This window comes from Ambystoma mexicanum, chromosome 4q (assembly GCF_040938575.1).
Source record: "Ambystoma mexicanum isolate Mex_15411 chromosome 4q, UKY_AmexF1_1, whole genome shotgun sequence".
Taxonomy (NCBI): domain Eukaryota; kingdom Metazoa; phylum Chordata; class Amphibia; order Caudata; family Ambystomatidae; genus Ambystoma; species Ambystoma mexicanum.
In genome coordinates this window covers 325,465,674-325,488,227 of record NC_090928.1, presented here as the reverse complement: position 1 = coordinate 325,488,227, position 22,554 = coordinate 325,465,674, and the positions used below count along the sequence as shown (strand labels likewise).

Genomic DNA, 22,554 nt, shown 5'->3' with positions numbered 1-22,554 from the left:
TTTATCGGGTATTTATAATGCGTCTATGCAGCAAAAGGAATTGCAAGGTGTAACAAGAAAAACATTGTCCTACTAGTCCGTGTGTCATTCAGATTGTGCAAGTGCAGTGACAAGAAGTGTGGGAAGGGTGATCAGGCCGGAAGGGCCCATGGGTTATGAGAGTGCCAAGGGGAGGCCAGATGGACAGGGGAAAGACGGTCCATGTGATAAGTGTGATGGACGGGCTGGAAGGGCTCAAGGGGTGAAGGCCCAGCCAGACTAGTGCAGAGGGGGTTGGGGGGGGAGACTGGAAGGGCAAGTGCAGGTTAGGGGAGGGGGGCATGGGAGAACAAGTGCAGGGTAGACTGACCGAGGAGGGCCTGGTGCCCTGTAAGAAGCAGAAGGAACCATGCAGCCAGCCAAAAAGAGGCAGAGGGGAACATTAGCAGGGGCGGGGGAGAGGAAAGGAGGACAAGAAAAGGAGGGTCTTGAGAAGCTCCCAGAACTTAAGGAGATCTGGCTCAAGTCAGAGGGGCAGGGAGGCCATTCCAGAGGGAAGCACATGCGGAGGAGAGCTATCTACCCCCTCCCACCCCCCCACTCTTGGCTTGGAAAAGCATCTACTCAGCAGAGAGTTGGAGCTAAAAGACCGAAGGGCACTAGCAGGGAGATATTTAGAGAGAGTTGGATGTAGCAGGGTCCCAGGCCCCAGAAAGCATTGTGGATGATGCAGAGGGTTTTGAATCTCGATCCTTGCAGCAATCGGGAGTAAGTGGAGAGATTTTAGGGCTGGAGAGATACAGTCCTTGAGCTGGAGGCCAAGGATAGGTCTCGTAGTCTTATTCTGGATTAGTTGAAGGGGGGAAGGGAGGAGTTAGGCAGATTGTGGCAACGGATTGGGGTACTAGTTGGTGTCACCTGCAGTGGGATTGGCTTGTCGATATATTTGTATATGGTGGAAAGCAGATTGGTGAGCAGGTTGAGAGTTGCAAGAAATGAAGCCACAGGATGGCATATCAAGGCACGAAAAAGAAAGAACATGTCAAAATATCATGCTTTCCTCGCCATACTTCTACCACTGGCCTCATTAGGCCACTCTTGTTCCACAATTTTACTTTGCCACTATCAAAGTTTCTTTCCATCTTTCATTCTTGCTGTCTCTCAAATACACAGTACATAGAGTACAATAAGGATTGTGGAATTTGAAAACTAAGGGTGGGGATTGATAGGGGACTCAACTGATTTGCAATAAAGGCATTTTATAAATGTATGAAGTGAAAATTACCTGGAAGTAGCTTATGGTACAAATGAAAGACCGGAACACTGATTGTCTTGCTGGAAGACTCTACTCCAGATGAGCTACCTACTTTATCTGCCACTGCTCTCCCTCGTCTAGATGGTGGACGAGGTGGTGTGAATGACACAGTTCTTTTGGACTGAGATTTCAAACCTATTGTAAAAAAAAATAAGAGAAGAGCACACATTTAATTTCAATAGGAAAATGTGAATACTAATCAGGACATTATTTGACTATTTGGTAACAGGTTAAAAATAACTTATGGGATGAAGATTGACTAAGTTAATTTCTTCAATAGTATTCCTGATTAATACAGTATTTCTTCTGCAAATTCATAATAGGAAAACACCTTCAAGTAGATAATTCTTGTATTTATACGATTGATATGTGTAGTGCTTCTGGCCAAAGTGCCAACTCTAGTAAACATTTGGCAGTGGAGGCAGTGCCATTTCTTAGTGCCTTAATAGGATTGCTGGAAAAAAGGCTAAGAGTTGCAGGGATAGGATGTGTAGACCTTGGAAAACTTTGATGGCGCCATGTGGCCCAAGATCTGCTACAGCCATTCTTTTCCATGGAAACCAATGCATCTGAGTTTATGTTATGCTAGTTTCCTATAGAGGAATCAGCATTCACTGCCCCCTTTTTCTCCCCACATTCATACAGGTTAGGTCTCCATCACAGGAATATTCTGTATAACTGTAAATATCTCTGCACACTAGCATCATCATAACTGACCTGTGTGTGGGGGGGCCGAGGGGGGAAGAGAACAATGTTAGTGAGCCCTCAGTTCACTTTTCCACTTAAGTGGGAGGAAACCAGACCATGCCTCGTTTTCAAATCTTGTTTTTTCTTCATATAGACATCCTTTTTGTGAGATTTTTTCCCTTGGACATCTCTTGGTATTTCTCTACATCTAGTAGCTATAATATGATGAGTGCCATGGCGTTATACACAGGAAAAATAAACATAAGGTAACATTCAAATATCAGAACAAATGTGTAAAATGACAGTTGAGACAAACATATGGTTTAAGTTACTTACCTGCAACTCTTGTTCTCCAGCATGGGTCTGGCATGGATTCAATGCTCATGATTGTTTCCTGTTGTCAGGCTGGGAATCCTCGGTAAAAGAAAATAGTTTCACTTTAGCTTTAAAACTGTATTTCTCCTCTAAACCAATCACTGTCCTCTGGGTCATACTGCTCCCATCCAATGACAGTCCTCTCCCTAAGCTCCACAACTGTTGGCCATCTTCAGATTTGGCATGCACGTAAAGTATGAACCAAGAAGAGCCACAGGGGGAAGAGCAGGGCATTTGTATGTGAATCCATGCAGGAGAACAAGAGTTACAGGTAGTAACAAAAACCTTTTCCAGCATGGGGTCTGGCATGGATTGACCTTCTCATGAACAACAATTACACAACAGTACACATACACAACCACTGGAGGTGGCAAGCCTCAACAGAAGCAATAAAAGCACTCATTCCTGCAACAGACTCACCTCAAGTGAACAAGTTCCATAGCACCGCTTGTTACTGTACATTTAAAAACAGCTAGTTCTGAGGGAGGGGTTTCTACTGTTCCATTAGAATTATAAAGTTCCAGCAAAGAAATGCTGGTAGATATTCACACTTCCTATCCATGTCCATTAATTTGATTAGGTTTAGGGGTGGGGAGATTTAAAGTAATGCTCAGACCACATGCCAAGGCATTCCTTGGTGTCTCTCTCTGCTGAGGCTAACAATATTGATTGGGCCCTTTCACACAGGCACACACAAACAAACTTTTAAAAACAGAGAAAACACATGTTTGTATTTAACTCCCAAAGCCTTCCCTACTCACAACTGCCAAACAACTGCTTGTTGGGAGGTTCTTAAAATGAACACATCAAAACCCTAAAGCCATTAAATGACTCGTGAGCTTCTGAAAAAAAGAGAAAAAACAGAATCAAATGGCCACGCAATTCGCTACTAAAATCAGAGCCTGCATCAACGGTGGACTCTTGGACAAATGATTCTGCTGCAATTGAGCTGGCTTAATGCTCCAGTCTTCGAAATTAGGCTCAATACAAACAACAATTATAATATTTCTCAAAGTGTCCCGAAGCATGTGCACATCACGTGTAATTCAAAATGCTTCCTAAGTGAAACATTAATTCACCCCCTTGTCCCACATAGAATCCGAGAAGTAGACAAACATTACCAACACTGAAAGTATTTGATATGTAGAATTATCCCTAGAGCAGAGTGTTGAACCGAGCAGGACTCATCCCCGTTTGCTGTCAGCAGTGGACTCCATGATGAATGGAGGTGCTGCCAAAAATAGCCATGTAACTGATACGCATGAAAAAAAGAAACCTGCAGTTTCACAAGATTTAGGTGCGTAAAAAGCCCTGATAAGCAGCTTATCTGGAGGGCTCGTTACAAGAGATGCACAAGGAGGTCTGAGAGATAAAAGTACATATATTCAAGTGTGGTGCCCTTAAAGCCTAAGGAGGAGAGAGTTTGGAAGAGAAAGGGAGGATGAGCAGTGTGAAAGGTGTCGGATCGGATGAAAGCGAGGTGGGAGTGGCGAGCAGTGGTAAATTAAAGAAACTGGGCAGAGCAGTTCCTGTGGAGTCTCTGCTGTGAAACACATGTTTAGGCGATTGGATTGTCACAAAGCAAGTTTACTGCAAGGTAGATGGCTATAAGGTTAAAGACAAAAAGAGGATTGCGGTGTGCTGGGACAGAAGAGACCAGCTGCTAGAAAGAAGAATTGTTAATATCACCAGTGTGTTTTTCAAGATGGGTAAAACCACAGCAGCCTTGGAGAAGGCTGAGAAGATGCCAGCTACAGTACGATAGGTGACAGCAGGTGACATGTGCAAGCTTGTTGATTTGAGGTGAAAAGGAATCAATAGAAATACCTGATGGGTTAGTGGAGCAGAAGACTGATGGCTGTATACCTAGCAGGGGAAGTGGGAAAGAAGGAACAAGTTACTTACCTGTAACTGTTGTTCTCCAGCATGGGTCTGGCATGGATTCACATGCTCATGAATATTCCCCGTCGTCAGGCTGGGAATCCTCGGTAAAGAAAAAACCAGTATCAGTTTCGTTTCTGATCTGTCTTTCGTAGTAATAACCAATCACTGGTCTCTGCGTCATACTGACCACAGCCAATGACTGCCCTCTACCTAAGCACCGCCTCTGGCAGCCATCTTCAGATTTGGAAGCACGTGAAGTGGCAGTATGACCAAGTGAAGAGCCGCAGAGGGGTAGGCGGGAGGGTTCGCATGTGAATCCATGCCAGACCCATGCTGGAGAACAACAGTTACAGGTAAGTAACTTGTTCCTTCTCCAGCATGGGGTCTGGCATGGATTCACATGCTCATGAATAAAGAATACATAGCAGTACACACATGCACAACCACGGGAGGTGGCAAAGGCTCAACATTAAGCATCACATCAACTCAACATTAAGCATCTTACCTCCTCACCAGGCTCACCTCAGGCGAACAGGTTGCGCAGCACTGCTTGGCCGACCCTGGACTCCTCCCTGGAATCCCGGTCGACGCAGTAGAATTTCGTGAAGATGTGCGTCGACCTCCACGTAGCAGCCCTGCATATGTCCAGCAGGGGCACACCAGATAGGACCGCCGTGGTAGCTGCGATCGCTCTGGTGGAATGGGCTCTCGGACGGCCAGGCAGCGGTCGGTTTGCCAACCGGTGACAGCACATGATACAGCCGGAGAGCCATCTGGAGATGGAAGCCTTCGAGAGAGCCTTCCCCTGATTGACAGGTCCAAAGTTCACAAAGAGTTGTGACGTCTTCCGAAAACCCTTCGTGCGGTCCACGTAGAACTTCAGCGCTCTAGCTACATCCAGCGAGTGCAAAGTACTCTCAGCCGGCGACGAAGGCGACGGGAAGAACACAGGTAACACCAAGGGTTCGTTGAGATGGAAGTCCGACGGTACCTTGGGCATGAAGGAGGGGTGCGTCCTGAGCACTACCCTCGTGTCGTGGAAAATCAAGTACGGGGCCTTGCAGGAAAGGGCCTGGATCTCTCCCACTCGTCGTGCGGAGGGGATGGCCACAAGAAAAGCTGTTTTCCACGATAGAAACTTCAACGGGGCCGAGTGCAGAGGCTCGAACGGAGGTCCCATGAGCTTGGTCAGCACCACGTTGAGCTCCCACGCCGGGGCCGGAGCCTTCACCGGCGGGAACGATCTGAACAGTCCCTTCATGAACTCTTTCACCAGACGATGAGACCACAAGGACGCCCGCCCCGTGGTTCTGGTGTATCGGGAGATCGCAGCAAGATGAATCTTGATGGACGCGTGTGCCAGACCAGCTTTGGCCAGCGTCAGCAGGTACGGCAGTACTTGGGGAGCCGTAATCCGTAGAGGGTTAATCTTCTGTGCGTGGCACCAGACAGAGAACCTCTTCCATTTGTGTCCGTAGCATTTAAGAGTCGAGGACGCCCTGGCCTTTGCAAGAACCTCTCTGCAATCGGCCGGTATGTCGTATCATCCAAACTCTAGCGCTGCAGGAGCCAGGCCTGCAAGTTCAGCGACTTCGGGTCGTGGTGGAGGATGGCGCCTCCTTCCCTGGAGAGTAGATCCGCGTCCGCCGGCAGCTTGATCGGCGGGGACGCTGACAAGTCCAGAAGGTCCGGGAACCATATCTGCCTCGGCCACGCAGGTGCGACGAGGATCATCCTGCACCGTGACCTCTTGAGCTGGTTGACGAGCCGGATTAGCAGAGGCAAGGGAGGGAACGCGTAGAGGAACAGGCCCTCCCAGGGGAACGAGAAAGCATCGCCCATGCTCCTCGTCTGGGGAAACCTGCTGGCGAACCTCCGGCACTTGGTGTTCGTTGCCGTCGCGAACAGGTCGATCTGGGGTGTGCCCCACCGTCGGAAGAGGCGATCCACCAGATCCTGCCGTAGTTCCCACTCGTGGCACGAGCGCAGCTCCCTGCTGAGTGAGTCGGCGATGGTGTTTTTTATCCCTGCCAGATGAAACGGCACCAGAAAAATCCCTTGGGCGACGGCCCAATGCCACAGGTCCTGCGCCTCCTTGGACAGCGCTGGGGACCTGGTTCCGCCCTGTTTCCTGATGTAAAACATGGTGGTGGTGTTGTCGGTGAATATCCTCACCACCTTGCCCTTGAGGGACGGAAGGAAGGACCTGAGGGCCCAAAACACTGCACGGAGCTCCAGGACGTTGATATGCAGGGACTTCTCCGTCGGGAGCCAGAGTCCCCTTGCGTGCAGATTTTCGGTGTGCGCTCCCCACCCTTCCAGGGAGGCATCCGTGGTCACAGTCTCCTGGTGGGCTGGGGTCTGGAAGTCCATGCCCGCCGTCAGATGCGCGCGGGTGCCCCACCACCGTATCGCTCGTCGGAAACTCTCGTCGAGCTTGATCCTTTCCTCGAAGCTGCCCGTCGTCTGGATCCAGCGCGCATCCAGGAATTCTTGCAACGTCGCATCCGGAGCCTGCACATGGGAATGAGGTAGATGCAGGAAGACATCATCCCGAGGAGGGACTTGATGGACCTCACTTTGGCCGCGTCGGCCACCAACATCCGTTGCACCTTGCCCAAGATGGTCCTGGTCCTCTCCTCCGACGGGGAGGCCAGAAGGGACACTGTGTCGAGCCTCGCTCCCAGAAACAGTGCGACTTGCGCGGGCACCAGGTGGGATTTGGCGTAGTTCACGGAGAATCCCAGGTCCGTGAGGAGTTGGACGGTCCTTGCCGTGTGGACCACGGCGAGCTCCCTCGTCTTGGCGCGGATGAGCCAGTCGTCCAGGTAGGGGTAGACGTGAATCCCCTCGCGGCGCAGCTGCGCCGCCACCGGTGCGAGGCACTTGGTGAATACCCTGGGTGCCGACCGTAGTCCGAAGGGAAGGGCTTTGAACTGGTAATGACGCCCTTGGACCACGAATCTGAGGAATTTTCGGTGCCCCTTTAGGATGGGAATGTGGAAGTAGGCATCCTCCAAATCCAACGACGATAGGAAGTCTCCTTCCTCCAGCTGACCCAGGACGTGCTGGAGGGTGACCATCCGGAACTTCTGCGCCTTGATGAACTTGTTCAGACGTCGCAGGTCTAGGATGGGGCGCCATCCTCCCGTCTTCTTCTTCACGAGGAAGTATCTCGAGTAGACTCCGGAGCCCCGAAGCCTCTCTGGGACGAGTTCGATGGCGCCCTTTCTGAGCATCGCCTTTACCTCCAGGAGAAGTTGAGGGACGTGAAGTTCTTTCCTGGCCACGGGGGGGACGCGCGGGCACCTTCTTTGAAACTCGAGCGCGTGGCCCCGGGCCAGGGCGTCCAGCACCCAACGGTCGGTGGAGATGGACTCCCACACGCTGACGAAGCCCGCCAGCCGGCCTCCCACCGGGGTGCTTCGGTGGGGGCCCGACCCCACGGCCGGTTCAATCCTGCTTGGACGCGGCCTTGCCGCCTTGACCTCCTTGGCGACGACGGCGGGGTCCGCTAGACTTGCCTCGTCCTCTGTAGGCCTCTTGCGACGACGAGCGGGCCGCTTGACGGTAGGAAGCGAAACCGCCGCCGGAACCTTTGGAGGCGCCCTTGCCTCCGCCGCTCCGAAAGGGCGTCCGTCGTTGCTGCAGGACTCCAAGGGCCCGGGCCGTCTCAGTATCCGCCTTGATGGCCTGAAGGGAATCGTCCACTGTCTTCCCAAACAGGTTGTTCCCGTCGAAGGGCATGTCCAGGACTCTGGTCTGTACGTCCTGCCGGAAGTCCGTAGCTTTGAGCCATCCACGACGTCGAAGGCAAACGCCGTTGCCCAGCTGGCGGAACCCAGTGTCGGCGATGTCCGTCGCCACGGTGATGGCGTGGTCCGAGGCCACCTCACCTTCCTGCAGGATCTCCAGGGCCTCCGCCCTCTTGTCGTCCGGCAGAAAATCCAGCAGGGGAGCTATCTTGTACCAGAGCTCCCTGTCGTAGCGTGCCACGATAGCCAAGGCGTTGGCCGCTTTAATCGTCGTCGCTGCCGACGAGATGACTACGTCCCATAGCATCCAATTTCTTTCCCTCGCCGTCCGGCGGGGAAGTCGATGTGGAGGCCGCACCCCCCCCCGCTTTCTTCCTGGCTGCCGCGGAGACGACGGAATCCGGGGTAGGCTGCGCCCGGAGGCATAGGGGGGCCGTGTCCGGGACCCGGTACTTTTTCTCGTACCGGTCTCTTCTAGCTGGCGTCGTGGAAGGGTTCTTGAGGAGGGAAAGGCCCTCATCCCAAATGTCGTCCAACAGAGGCACTGCGAGGACCGTCTTCCTCTTGGCCTCGCGCCGCTGATAAAGGAAGCCTTCCTTTTTCTTCTCCTCAGGGCAGAGTTGGAAAAGCTCGGAAGCCCTGGAGATCATGGAGTGGAAAGATCCGATCTCGTCGGGCGGAGAAGCCCTGGTGGGAGGCGACGACGGAAAATCCTCGTCGTATGCCTCGTCGTCCGTACCCGTCGCTGCCGTGTCAGTCCCCGTATCATCCCCTCGGGTGGACGGGGAGGAGGGCTGGACGGGGCGCGACGGTTGAAAAGGAGGTGGTGGATGGATCCTTCTTTTCTTGGTAGGGGGAACACCAGAAGGTCCTGGTTCTGGATCCCCCGACGGGAGAGGTTCCTCCGTCGGTAACGGTAGCCTCGTCTTTATCTCGGAGCATAAGGACTGTATGGCCAACAAAATGGCCGCCGAGTTGTCTTGCGGCGCTGGCAGAGGGGAGTCCGACGGGCGAGCAGGGGCCCCGTCGGTATCGTCGACGATGTCGTCGTCGTCACCTGCGTCGGGGTCCATTCCGACGGGCTGGCCTTCTTCCACGCCTAGGCCGTGGCTTAAGACCTCGATCAGCTCCTCTTCTGAGGTTGAGGCCGAATCTACGACGACGCCCTGCCCCCCCCTTCTTCTTCCCCACGGAGGGTTTCACGGGGGTCCTATCGATGGGCACAAAAGAAGACTCCCTCCGAGGAGGCAGGGAGATTCTGGGCCCTGAGGTCGCCACCACTGGTGCAGCCACCACAGGCTGAGCCAGGGCCGCCGCGACCGTTTCGATAGAGGGCTTGGTCGGATGGATCAAGGCCTTCACCACCTTAGGTGCGCTCACCGCCTTATCCTTGAGGGAGGGGGCACTGCCACGCTCCTCCTCTGCCTTAGAGCTCGACCGGGGCCTCTCCAGGAGCTTCGCCGGGTGCTCGGCCTTCCTCTTACCCGACCCAGAGCGTTGGCTCGTGGTTGATGGTGCCGGGGAGGGTGCGCCCTGCCTGGCGCCCGTAGAGCCCGACCGTTCGGCGCTCCCGGTGCCAGCGGACTCGCGGTGCTTGGCCTTATGTTGGGCCCCCGTCGCCAGGGCGCCCTCAAAGGTCTTAGAAGACCGCTCGGATTTCTTCTTCTTCTCGCCAGACGGGCTCTTACCCTCCAGCCAGTTGGCGAGACGTTGATGGCGGTCCTTCATGGTCCGTTCCGACATGTTGCCGCAAAACGCACAGTCCTTCTCCACGTGCGTCTTGTCCTCATGAAGGCAGTAAAGGCAGAAAGAGTGTTCGTCCTCCTTAAAGACGTTCTGCAGCTGGCATCCAGGGCAGACCCTGAACAGCTTTCCGGGCGTCGAGCTTCCCTTCTCCTGGGCCATCTCCGAGACCGGGCCTGAGAAGCTTCTGGAGTCCTCCGAAGTGTAGCTCGACGAAATCTTCACCCTTGAGGGGCACAGATAAATCCGACACGGGTCCCCGTTGATCGGATGTAGGATCGGTGGAGCTTGAGGCTCTTTTGACCGAAAGAATCGAAGTTTTTTGTGAAAAAGCGCGAAAAAAAGCACTAACGCTCGAGAGCAATAGCACGAGGATCCCAACACATGAACGTGCGGTAAAAATCTGAAGATGGCTGCCAGAGGCGGTGCTTAGGTAGAGGGCAGTCATTGGCTGTGGTCAGTATGACGCAGAGACCAGTGATTGCTTATTACTACGAAAGACAGATCAGAAACGAAACTGATACTGGTTTTTTCTTTACAGAGGATTCCCAGCCTGACGACGGGGAATATTCATGAGCATGTGAATCCATGCCAGACCCCATGCTGGAGAAGTGAGATTGTCACAAGATGGTCAGATGGAGAGACGTAGGGTCTGAGTGAGTAGGGTGAGTGAAAAATCACATGGGTGTCATTTAGGAGATGGAAAAAGGGGTCAAGAGGTAGAGTAGTAGGACAGTGTGGCGGGGTAAGTGGAGGTCCAAAGTGAACAGAGAGGACAGTAAGGCGAAGGAGCCTGAAGGGCACGGGCACAGTAAACAGGTATGTGGGCGTGGGTTATGAAGGAAGCGGTTTAAGGAGGGGAGAGCAACTAAGGGTCAGATGGAGCGAAGTGCAGCAGGAGTTGAGGCCTTACAGGTGCAAAAAGGGCGAAACATGTGATGCCACTTTCTTGAACGCCCTGCAAAACCAACACCTGGTGTAGGAACGTATAGGTGTGTAGTTTGAAAAAAGGACAGTCAAGTGGTGCCAGCAAATAACAGGGGCTGTGCAGCAGAGATGCCCGGCTCTGAAATGTCTGCACCCAACTGTCTCTAAAGCACCTTTGGGTTCGAGACGGTAAGGAGAGAGCCTAGCATCTAGGTGTAGGATAATGCAACACACATTAGGATATCATGTATGTAGTAGTGACAGTCCTTACAGTACTTCCATAGGGGCAACCTGTATACATTCCAGTTCAGGAGGTGGCTGAATCACTGGTTTCATAAAAAAGGCAGGGCGATCAACAAGCATATGAAATTCTTTAGAGTAGTTCACCTGCTTGCATGCTTCCAATAACCTTAGGCTGAAGTGTATCGGGGCTTCTTCCTTATTAAATGTGTTGAAATCTGATCACAGGCTGCCTCCTGAAAGGCAAAATCCTTGTGGAACCAGCTCATATAACTGATGTCAAAATATTTCACTCACATCTAAATCAAGAGAACAAATGTTAGCAGCTTGTTTGTATTGCTGTCACTCATTCATGGTTATGTATATATTCCTGGACTGGTCATGGATGCATAAGCACACAATCGTAAATATTTCTTTAGATGCGAGTGAAATTTATAACCAGCTCATACAAAAGTTGTTAAAACAAGGATAATGTCATTGACAAACAACTTTGTTTCGAGGCATTTTGATTAGAGTGTGTCACTGATAAGCTCTCTTTTAGTATAAAAAGTAGCAGATAAAGAGAGCCAATCCACTAAACAAAGATGGCCACTGTATTAGAATGTTTATTTGTAGGATCCTTTTTGAGATCAAGTGATCGTGATATGTAAGAGAAACAAACAAGATGGTGGTGTAATAAGAGAAAGCTAAAAATAACAATGTGTAACTTTGCCTGATGAAGTCCCAGCAGTGTAATGAAATGTGTGGCGGGTTCCGTCTTGGAACTAAAAGGTTCTTATTTAAGTCCATGATGGTTATTTTAATGGATTAACTTTAACAACAAATGAACAACTTTGCACTAATAGAGACTGTGCGCCAAGATTTTTCTCTGTGAGCTAGTGTTAAGGTACACGATACGAATCCTTGAATGCTGGCTGCAGTGTTATTTTAAATACGTTTGCAGTGTTCTCCCACTGCTTTATAGGCACCCGCTTCAAGCAGGCAGAGCACCACTAAAGGACTGCTTTTGTATAAAATGTGTATATATATTTATGAACGTTTTTATGTTCGGTGTTGGCACCAGCCCCATAACAGTTGGTGAGCTTTTTGGCCCAAGGTTGGCATACCAGTCTGGGGTGTACTGACTACAGTGCAATTTGACCAACTCCACACATTTGTCCTGCACAGGGCGGAGTCTGGCCCTGCGCTTTTCAGGATGGGCGATTTCGGGAGACTGACGATTTTGTGATTTTTTAAAAAAATAGGAAGTTATAACAAATTGTAACATACACAAGGCTATAGCAGACTGTGTGTGATTACTTACCGTGATCTTATTTCTGATGCTTGTATCTGCTTAGATTCACATGCTATGCATAGGAGGACATCTAGTGGGAGCTGCAGAATATTAGTTATTGTTTTCGAAACTCGAAAAGGGATGTCAACAGGGCGTGCCAATAATACTATCCCTAGTGTAACGTCTACTGTACTCATGGGGCTTCACGCATAGAGGTCCATCAGATTGTTTGTTTTGGACATGAGGTTGCATAAAGTGTAGCGTGAGTACAGGTGTAGTAAAGCAGATTGTACGTTAGATAAAGCCCAGAAAACATCTATGCATCTTCTACTCAGGGGGTTTGGGGGGGGTGGAAGGGTTGGCGCATGTAAATCTAAGCAGATACAAGCATCAGAAATATGATTATGGTAAGTAATCTATCCCTTCTGAGGCTTGTAGAATCTGCTTAGATCACATGCTATGCATAATTGTTTATATAGTGATTGTATATCCTCACTTGTACTACTGTATTTTTATTGTACAACCTAAACTGAAAGTTTTCTTGTATCTGCTGCGCCCTGATACCCTTGGGTCTGGGGCGCATCATAAATAAATAAACAAACAGATTAGTAAACAATGTTTGGAGAAGGTGGTGGGTTGTGAGAAGGTACAGCGGAAAAAAGATATGGAGGAAAAAACAATCTGAGGGATCTCGACGCGTGAGCACCATGGGTACAGTAGACGTCACACTAGGGATAGTATTACTGGCACCCCCTGTCGACATGCTTTCTCGAGTTTCAAAAACAACTAATAATCCACAGCTTCCACTAGATGTGGGCCTATGCATAGCATGTGATCTAAGCAGGTAACAAAAGCCTCAAATATATATGATAAAAAACTCACCGTAATCGTATTTCTGATGCTTGTATCTGCTTAGATGTTGTGCATAGGCCGACATCTAGTGGAAGCTGCAGAGTATTACAGTTGTTTTCGAAATGGGACGTCGACAGGGCGTGGCAGTAATACTATCCCTAGTGTGACTTACACTGTACTCATGGTCCTTCACGTGTCAAGGTCTCTCAGATTGTTATTTTTCTGACATGAGGTAGCATGAAGTGTAGCGCGAGTACAGATGTATCCAAGCAGATATGCATTAGACAAGCTCATAAGCATCCACGCGCCTTCTCTCAGAGGGGAGGAAGGGTAGGCGCATGTGAAACTAAGCAGATATAAGCATCAGAAATACGATTACGGTGAGTAATGTAACCCTTCTGAAGCCAGTGGAATCTGCTTAGATCACATACTGTGCATAGATTAGCGAGCAGTGTTAGGAGAAGGTGGTGGGTTGTGAGAAGGTTCATGGGCGAACAGATGTCTTGGAACCGCTTGTCCCACCTGTGTATCTGTCTTGGAATGAGTGTCAAGGCACTAGTGCTGATTGAAAGTGTGTACTGAGCTCCATGTAGCTGCTTTGCAAGTGCTGTCTGGGGACATTTGCAATAAAAGCCAGAGTAGCTACCGTGCTCCTTGTGGAGTGAGCTCTTGGTGTGAAAGGCAGTGTCTTGTCTGACAGGGAATAGCACAGTTGTATGCACCCGACTATCCATCTGAAAATGGCATTCTTGGAAATGCAATCCCCTTCTATGCCTGGGGCTACGGAGACAAAAGTTGGTCCGTTTTCCTTAGCGGTCTGGTCTTGTTTACATAGGAAAAGACTGCCCTCCTTACATCTAGTGTGTGATTTTTACCTCAGCTGAGCTTTCTGGGTTCTGGTTCATGAAATGTTGAGATTGTAGCGAACATGTCTATTGTGGGGAAACCCATTGAGAAAAGAGGTGCTCTACGACCTTTGTGTCTAGTTGCCATTCGTGCTCCTAGCTTGGACAGATTTGGAGAACGTGTGCCCCCTTGTTTGTTGATGTAAAACATCCCTGTTGTGCTGTCGGTGAGCACTTGGACTAACTGATTTGCTAGGTTTATCTCGAATGCCAAGGGCCCTGAACACCGCCAGTAGTTTCAGCAGATTGATGTGTTTCTGCACCGTAGCATGAGTCCACAGACCATGTGCTGTGTGATGAAGGTAAGGCGAGTGAGACGTCCGTTGTGACAATCGCTTGCACTTCCGTATCGTGGAAGGGTTTTCCCCTCCAACAGCTTTTCTCTTGTCCACCAGCGCAGGTTCTGAACTAGTGTTGGCGAAACGCCCACTAGGTCGTCCCACTGACTGCTTGCCTGAGACCACTTTCACCAACCACTCCTGCATGGGTCGCAGGCGCGCGTGTGGATCCAGGTAAATGCAAGATACCATCATGCCTAGCAAATGCATGGCTTTGCGTACGCTTATCTGGCAGGCGGCTTGATAATGAGGTATTTGCAGTAACACGTTTTGGACTCTTTCCTCTGATGGAAAGACGAACCTCTCTTCTGAGTTTATTACAGCTCCTAGAAACTGTTTGGTTGTGCTCGGAACTAGGCTCGATTTTTTCTTGTTTATAGAGAAGCCCAATTGAAAGGGAAGGTTGATAGTTCATTGATTGTTTTGACTGCAAATTTGGGGAGTCACCCCTGTGATCAGCCAGTCGTCCAGGTAAGGGTACACTGGGATTGCTTCCTTGCGCAAGTGCGCTGCCACCACCGCCAGTACCTTTGTGTATACCCTTGGTGCGGATGCGGGTAGAACCTTGAATTGGTAGTGCTGGTTTGCTACCTTGAACCGCAATAATCTACTGTGCGCTGGGAACATTGAAATATGAAAATAAGCATCTTCCATAGCCAATGTTGCCATGTAATCCCCCCGCTTTAGCAGAGGGATTACTTCTTGTAGCGTAGTCATGCAGAACTTGTGCGGCTTGACATAGGTGTTTGCAGGGCGTAAATCTAATACTAGGCGCATTGTTCGATCTTTCTTTGACACAAGGAAGTAGGTTGAATAAATACCCTTCTTTACCTGGTTGGCCGGGACGATTTCTATGGCGTCCTTTTGGAGCAGCGTTGCGATCTCCTCGAGAAGGATGCGTTGTTCTTCCTTCGCGTGAGTCTTCTGGCGTGGGGGATGGTTCCGGGGTCGCTCGATGAGCTCCACAGAACCGCCCGCCATGGTGGATAGCACCGATTTGTTTGAGGTGATTCCCTGCCATGCTTGGGTGAAGCTTGAAATACACCCTCCTACTGGAGAGGCATGGGAGGGCACCTGAAGCTGGTAGTCACTGTTTTTATGTGTGGTTCTACCTCTAGAGGACCTCTCCCGGCTGCGGGATCGGCACGGTCCCCTTTGGTAACCTTGTGAGGCCTGGCCTTGATGGTTACCCCAGGATGTTCCCTGATTTTGATTGTAGCGTGAACCCCTCTGAATTTTGTCCAATGAAAATTACTACTAATATTGCCTCTAAGGCCAGTGGGTTTATTAGTTAGCGGACGCAATGATTTGAATGTATCGTATTCTTCTTTAGCAGTTTTCAGGGCATCTTCAATGGCCTTTCCAAAGAGGTAGTTGTGCTCAATGGGCATATTAAGAAGAGTACCTTGAGTCTCTTGCTTGAAGCCGGACAGGCGTAGCCAAGCATGATGCTTAATAATTGTCCCCTCTGCAATAATCCTGCCCGCATTGTCTGTGGCGTTCAGATTACTTTTTAAAATGCAGCTTGAAACTGCCCAAGGGCCAATTTTGTCTTAAGGGGTTCAGAGGCTGACAACAACAAAGCTGATAACTCACCCCATTTATGGCAGTTATAACTAGCCAGAAGAGTGGTATTATTAGCTATTCTGGCCTGAAAAGCAGCCGAGGAGGCCACTTTCCTTCCCATTGTGTACAGCTTCTTACGCTCCTTATCCGGAGTGCCTCAGAAAAGGCTAGAGGTGTTCCTGCTCTTTTCCTTGTTGTAACTACAAGAGAGTCGGGTTTGAGCTGTCCCCCGATATAGAGAGGGTCTGATGGCGCAGGGCAGAAGAGCTTTTCGATGCGGGGAATAACTGAGTTTCCAGCAAAGGGTTGCATCTTCCGCTAACATTGTTCTGTGGTGGCTGGTTATCTATAGGCGAATATGCCACAGAAGGATCCTGGTTGATGGGAGAGTCCATGTTATACATATCTGGCTCTTCATCATCATCACCATAGTAAGGGTCTGCGGCCTCTTGAGTTACATAGAGGTCCTCAGTGTCAGTATCCGGGTCATTCAGGTCAATGACTTGGGGGTCCTGCAGTGGTGGAATAGTTAGGGTATTGGGTTGAGACCTCTTTGAAGGGGGTAGAGAAACAGTGGCTGATACAGGGGCCTGAGAACTGGAGGCCGCTGTTGTGGGTGGGGTGGTCTGAAGACTCTGGAAAGAATCAGGTTTTTTTTCGAAAATGTCTGCCATGAAGCTCATCCTCCTCATGACCCTATCACTATCCTCACATGTCCATTGGCAGAGCTAGTAATGGACATAGGGTCCAATGGAAACACCTGATCCTGAGAAGTGACTGGGACTTGTGATGAAGGCTGTCCCTTTTTCTTTAGAGCTGTAGTAAGGGAATCCTGTTCCTGTGAATCCTTACCCTTGTGTGAATAGCACAGCTGTATGCATTTGACTATCCATCTGGAGATTGTATTCTTCGAAATGTGATCACCTCCTCTACCTGGTGCTATGGACACCAAGAGCTGGTCTGATTTCCTTGTTAGGCTTTGTTTTGTTACGTAGTACAAGACCACCCTCCTGACCTCTAATATATGGAGGCTTCTTTCAGCCGAGTTAGATGGATTTTGGAAGAAAGTAGGTAGTTCAATGGATTGGTTGACATGGAACCTGGAGATTCATTTAGGTGAAAACCTAAAATGTGTTCCAAGGACCACCTTGTCCTTGTGGATTATAAAGAAGGGGTCTTGTACAGATGATGCCTGTAGGTCACTGACTCGTCTTATTGAGTGATGGCTACTAGAAAGGCGGTTTTGTATATTAAGTGTTTTAGGCTGGCTTGTGCATAGGGCAAAGGGCGGACCCATGAGTTTTGAGAGTACTACATTAAGGTCCCAACCTGGTGGAGGGTTAGAAATGGGAGGGTAGAATCTCTTCACTCCCTCCATGAAAGCCTTAATAACAGGCTCTTTCCACCAAGGCACCTTATTCTCTGAAGTGGTGTATGCTGACAAGCTGCTAGGTGTACTTTGATGGAGTTAAATACTAGGACAAAGTCTAGTAGATATAGAATGCAATGTAGAATGTTGGATGGTGGACATTAAATTGGCTTTAAGGAGTGATCTGCACCATACCACAAACCTTTTCCACTTGTTCAAGTAGCAGTGTCTGGTGTGGGGTTTTTGTGCCTCCTTTAGAATATCCATACAGCTTTGAGGAAGATTTGAGTAACCAAACTCTATGACTTGCCAAGTTCATAGTGATGATGTGGATGGAGTGTAGTCCCCTCGTGTTGGGACAGCATGTTGGAGGTGCACGGAAGCTTGATTGCATTACACATCACCAGTGTGCTAAGATGTGGGAATCAAAGTTGCCTTGCCCACATTGGAGCGATCAGGATCCAGGTGACTTGCTCTTGGTGCATCTTGTTGTTAGGGAGAATTCTCTCTTTAGGCTGAATTTCCTAACCTAGTGAGTCCCCCAGCAGCTTTGCTAGATTTCTGGAGTTTGTTTTTTTCTCCTGCCAAGAGTGAGACTCTTTCTCCCACTCTTGGACATGATTTATGGTGTTCATTTGACTGGTAATGTGTTTTATAGGCTATGGGGTCCTTTACTCCATAGGGTCTCATGTGTTTTTACTATGTGTGTTACACAGCACCCTCCGTGCAGTGACACAGGGGTATCATAGTGACACCCCACCATAGACTCCATACCCTGGGACTGACTACTGTCTCCCAGGGCATGTAAAGTCACCATTGGCTTTACTAGTCCCAAATTATTAACAGAAACCAGTACAATCAATCATATTGTGGACGTACTGGTCGGGGCAATTCGATTGCCCCGGGGTCTGTTAGCCGAGGGGGCACATCTCCGTCCCCCCTGATCGAGTTTTGGCTGGTGGCAGTGGATACTACTTTTTATATTCGACCACAAATATTTCCCTATGGGATTTTCCCATTGTTCGAGGCTACCAACTTTAATTATTTAATTCTCATAGCCTCGAACATATCGCCGGTTTATTTATATATTAATTCGCCGGTTGGTATTTTTTGCCAGGACTCGATTCTAAAATGGCGTTTGTGTTCTCTTCTGTGACTCCAACCCAAGTCCAGCCCTTTGTTCCACTTTTTGGCAGGCTTCTCCACAGAAGCCTCCAAAAGTAGTGCCACTCTGTCTGGGTACCACAGGGGGTGTGGGAGGGGGTTTAGGCACCCTGGACTGAGTTACCTTGGTAACTCCAGTCGCACTCTTGTGTGATTGGCCCAAGTGGTGAGCCGGCCGGCTCACCACTTAGCATGTTTGATTGACAGCTAGGCTGAGTGAATGGGGGTATGCTGCATAAAAAGCAGGGCTTTGGGGAATGGAACTTCAGAAGTCGCCACAGGACCCGAGAATCCGACGAGGGAGAAGCTGTGCCGACCTACCACGACGACACCACCGGTGGAGCCCTGCGGAATCGACTCATCACTTCCCGACGACAGAGAAGATCTCCCGGCTGGAGAGGCTTCTTCCCCTGACTGGTGGGCACAACCAGTTTACCTTCTTCTCTTCGCACCCCAGACCGGTTTGTGGTCGAACTGCCTGTGCCAAGCACCCCGGCAGCCAGATAGCCACTTACCACTGGACAGCGAATCAACGGACCGCTCCTTGTACCTGAGAAACTCTGCGGCTGGTTTCTTCCCTGGCAGTGCAATGGACTCCTGTCTTCCTCCCCGACGAGATCCTCTCTTCCCCCGGACGAAGCACCGACTTGCATCCGCTGCCAGGAACAACTGCCCCCGCTGGAGTGTTCTCACCACTTTAAAGTACTGTGTCTGCCAGGCCTCCCCTTCTAAAGATTGCTACAAGGTAATAATAACTCCTTAACCTTCTGGACTGGGCTGGCCGCCTTGACCCTCTACTCTGGTCCCTTTCTTTGGTCCAACTCCTTTTTGAACCGTTACAAGACTTTTGTGCACTGCAACCGTGTGACCTTGGACACATTTCGTTTTGATCCTCTTAAAGCGGATCCGGCCTACTGACTCTGAATTCACGGTATTACTTTGCCTTCCTCTCTTGTTGTGTTTGTGAAAAAGTGTTGGGATCTGTTTCAATTTATTCTCTGCTTTTCTTTCCCTTTTTAAAACAAATTATTAGAGTGCCATCTACGTTAAGCGCTCACCGCTCTCTGAAAATAAGTGGGGCCTTACTTAAGACTTGTCTAATATTCTTTTAAGGGAGTGTATATCTTTTAGTGACCATGTTTTTGAATTGCTTACTATTAGTGCCTGTGTGTTTTTTTAGATGTGGTTTTAAATAAATAATGATATCTCTTTTACACCAAGCCCTGGTCAGTGTTAACTTGTTCTATTGTGTTCTCTTGACCTATTGTGAATACTCTGTATACTGCCTAACTTTTCTTGAGGGAAGTCTGACTGCTCAGCCACAGCTACCTAAGTGAATCTGTGTGGTACAGACTGCTACCAAGTGGGTTTACTGCCAAACACCTGTAGTCATAAATATTTTGCAGTGGCCCCAGAGGGAACTGCACAGGTTTCTGCCTAACACTTGTGCACTATTCTGTTCAGGAGTGGTGTCGGTGGAAAAGCATAAGTAAATTTCCCTGACCAATTCATCCACAGGGCGTCCTCCTTGGATTTTGTTTGGGGAAACCTGGACGCGAAGTCTGGCCATTGTGCGTTTTGGCTTGTGGCAAACAAGTCTAAGGGGGGATAAACCCACTGGAGAAAGATAGTGTTTACAATATCTTTGTTAATTTGCCACTCAAGTTACTTTGGCAGAGGGTTTCTGCTTAGAGTCTGCTACAGCATTGCGTTCCCCTGGAACATGTTGTGAGACTAGGAACATGTTCTGCTCGAATGCCCACTTCCACATTTTTTAGGATAGCCTGGACAGACTTGGAGTATGTGCCCCCTTGTTTGTTTATGTAAAACATGGCAGTGGTGTGGTCTGTGAGGATGTGCACTGTTTGACCTACTAGATTCTGCTGAAAAGCCTGTAGAGCCTTGAGAACTAGTATATATGGATGGGTGTCACTTATTTTTTGTTAACGGGAGATTGTCTTCGCAGGGAAGGGGCATATGAGAGAAAAGAGCTATAAAGGCAATTGGCTTCTCTCGCGACTCTGCAATAGCGATTGAGACCTAAGGAACACGACGCAGTGAAATTCCAAGCCATACATTAAGAAGATTCATGACGGCAAAGCAAGCATTCACTTCAATGCACTCGCGGCAAAAATAACTTGACAGCAAGCGTGTCCATTTTTATAAGAAATTACACCACAAAAACGAAACGTAATTCTGCATCAAAGATAGGAAATGAAACCGCTCTCGCTCAAATATAGGATGCAAGAAGGAAATAACTCAGTGGTAGAATAGGATAATTATATTCTTGACAGGTAAAAGAAGAGGTCTCTACCTCGTTCAAGGAATCTTATATCTTATAAATGAGAAGTAGCTCTGATGCACCTTTTCTTTTGAATAAACAGAGTGTGCGAAACAACTGAACAAAATAAGGGTTCCTGTGAATTTAACTATAATATTAGGAAGAAATTGCTCTGTCCTGAAGACGGCTATAACAGAAAGGGCACTAGGGATAGTGCCTCACTAACTGTAGAACAGCTAAAACATATGTCGACAATCCTTTAGGCCCAACATTTCAGCCTCACTGTTTAGAGATCATAGTTCAGTATCTCTGTAGATACAATGTGACTGAATAACAACAGAACTATATCTAACTAAATAGAAAGTAACTAACGTCGGTTGGGTTATTGTTGGGATCCACAATCTTTAAAAAGGGAAACTGAGTCTGTGGACACCATATGATCACATACGAACCCCACCTCTGTGAAGAAAATGATGCAAATAAAATTCTTTTGTGTTTTTTTACTGTGAAATAGTGTTAGGGAGAATTCTCATTTATGGCTAATTTCCCTCACCTAGTGAGTCCCACAGCAGCTTTGCTGGACTTCTGGAGTTTATTTTTTTCCACTTGGTAAGAGAGTGAGCTTTTCCCCCACTCTTACTTATGTTTTGCCATGTGTATTTCTCTGTTTTTATGATTGTGGACTCTGAAGTACACCACTTCAGTAGCCCCCTTCTCTTGTGTGTCACACAGCACCTTCACTGCCGTGGCACAGGGTTGTCTTTGAGGCTTCCCCCGACTCCATTTCCGAGGCTGACTACAGTCCCCCAGAAAAGGGTAAAGTTGCCAATAACTTTACTCAATCTACCACAGATCCAGTACACCCCATCTTCCATGGAGTACTGGAAAGGGTTAATTCGTTTCCCTTTTTATCTGTACCTCCTAGAGCATTGTTTCGCTCTTAACATTTAGACTTGGCTGGTGACAGTGGTATCTACCCTAACTTTTCTACCGCGATTATATTAGATAAACGTGGTATTGTTCTTGGCTATTATATTACCCTCGAACATAAACCCGCTTGACCAAATCGTCTTTCTTTTGGCTCCGGTTGGGTTTATTCGCCATTTTCTTTTTGTTAAAGTCCTTCTTGTGTTTTACTTTGTGCGGCAAACTAGGTTCGCCTTCTTTGTTCACCGTCTTTTGGCGGGCTTCTGCTCAGAAGCCGTCCACCAGGCGCCTGGGTGTCTAGGTGGGCTGAATGTGAGGGAGGGGTGTAGTCACCCCCTGCACAGGGCATCCTAGGAAACCCAAGTCGCACTTTGCCATGATTGGCTGAGGTGGTTGTCCGGGCTGGACAACCCCCCTGCTGGGTGATTGACAGCCAGGCTGTGAGAATGGGGGTTTTGCACATAAAAGGCAGGTCTCTTAGGCTAGAAGTCAGAGAGTCGCCACTGGAACTACAAGGAATCAAAGAGAAGCGGACAGAACGACGGCTGCTGCAACTACCCCGTCCCGGTGAAGCCCTGCTGCAGCCCTGAGCTATCTACCCTTCAACGACTAAGAAGATCCAGTCTGGAGTCTTCTTCCCTTGAGCCTGGTTGGGATAACCAGCTCATCTTCCACAGCCCGAGGATCCTCTTCCTTGGTTGAAATCGCTGCACACTGCTGTAGTGTTCCAGAAAGCCATTTGAAGAGCCTCTCCTGTTTTTAAGGAGTGCACCTTTTATTCGTTGTCGCTGCTGCCAGCATCATCCCTGTGTGGTGCAGACCCCCTTCAGACATCCTCCTTCACAACCAAGCTCCAGGAATCGTGGGTCTGCGGGAAACCAACAGGAAAACTGAGAGGGCACCAGCTGCACCATTGGAATAAGGTTCTGCTTGAGGAAACTGGGTGAACCCCTTTTCTTCATCTCCAAGGCTTG

At 49.0% G+C, this 22,554-nt stretch overlaps 1 protein-coding gene across 5 annotated transcripts in view; it reads right to left on the bottom strand.

Annotated features, from left to right (window-relative positions):
* The window catches only part of BIRC6 (baculoviral IAP repeat containing 6), a 3,097,233-nt gene that overhangs the window by 430,114 nt on the left and 2,644,565 nt on the right, over positions 1–22,554 (bottom strand). For 4 of the 5 annotated variants that reach the window (XM_069607902.1, XM_069607904.1, XM_069607903.1 and 1 more), the window contains one exon: positions 1,265–1,429. In XM_069607902.1, coding sequence (XP_069464003.1) covers positions 1,265–1,429 — 165 coding nt within the window. Of the gene's footprint in view, positions 1–1,264; positions 1,430–2,317; positions 2,396–22,554 lie in introns of those variants that run through there. The other variant, XR_011268132.1, reaches the window with a different exon arrangement.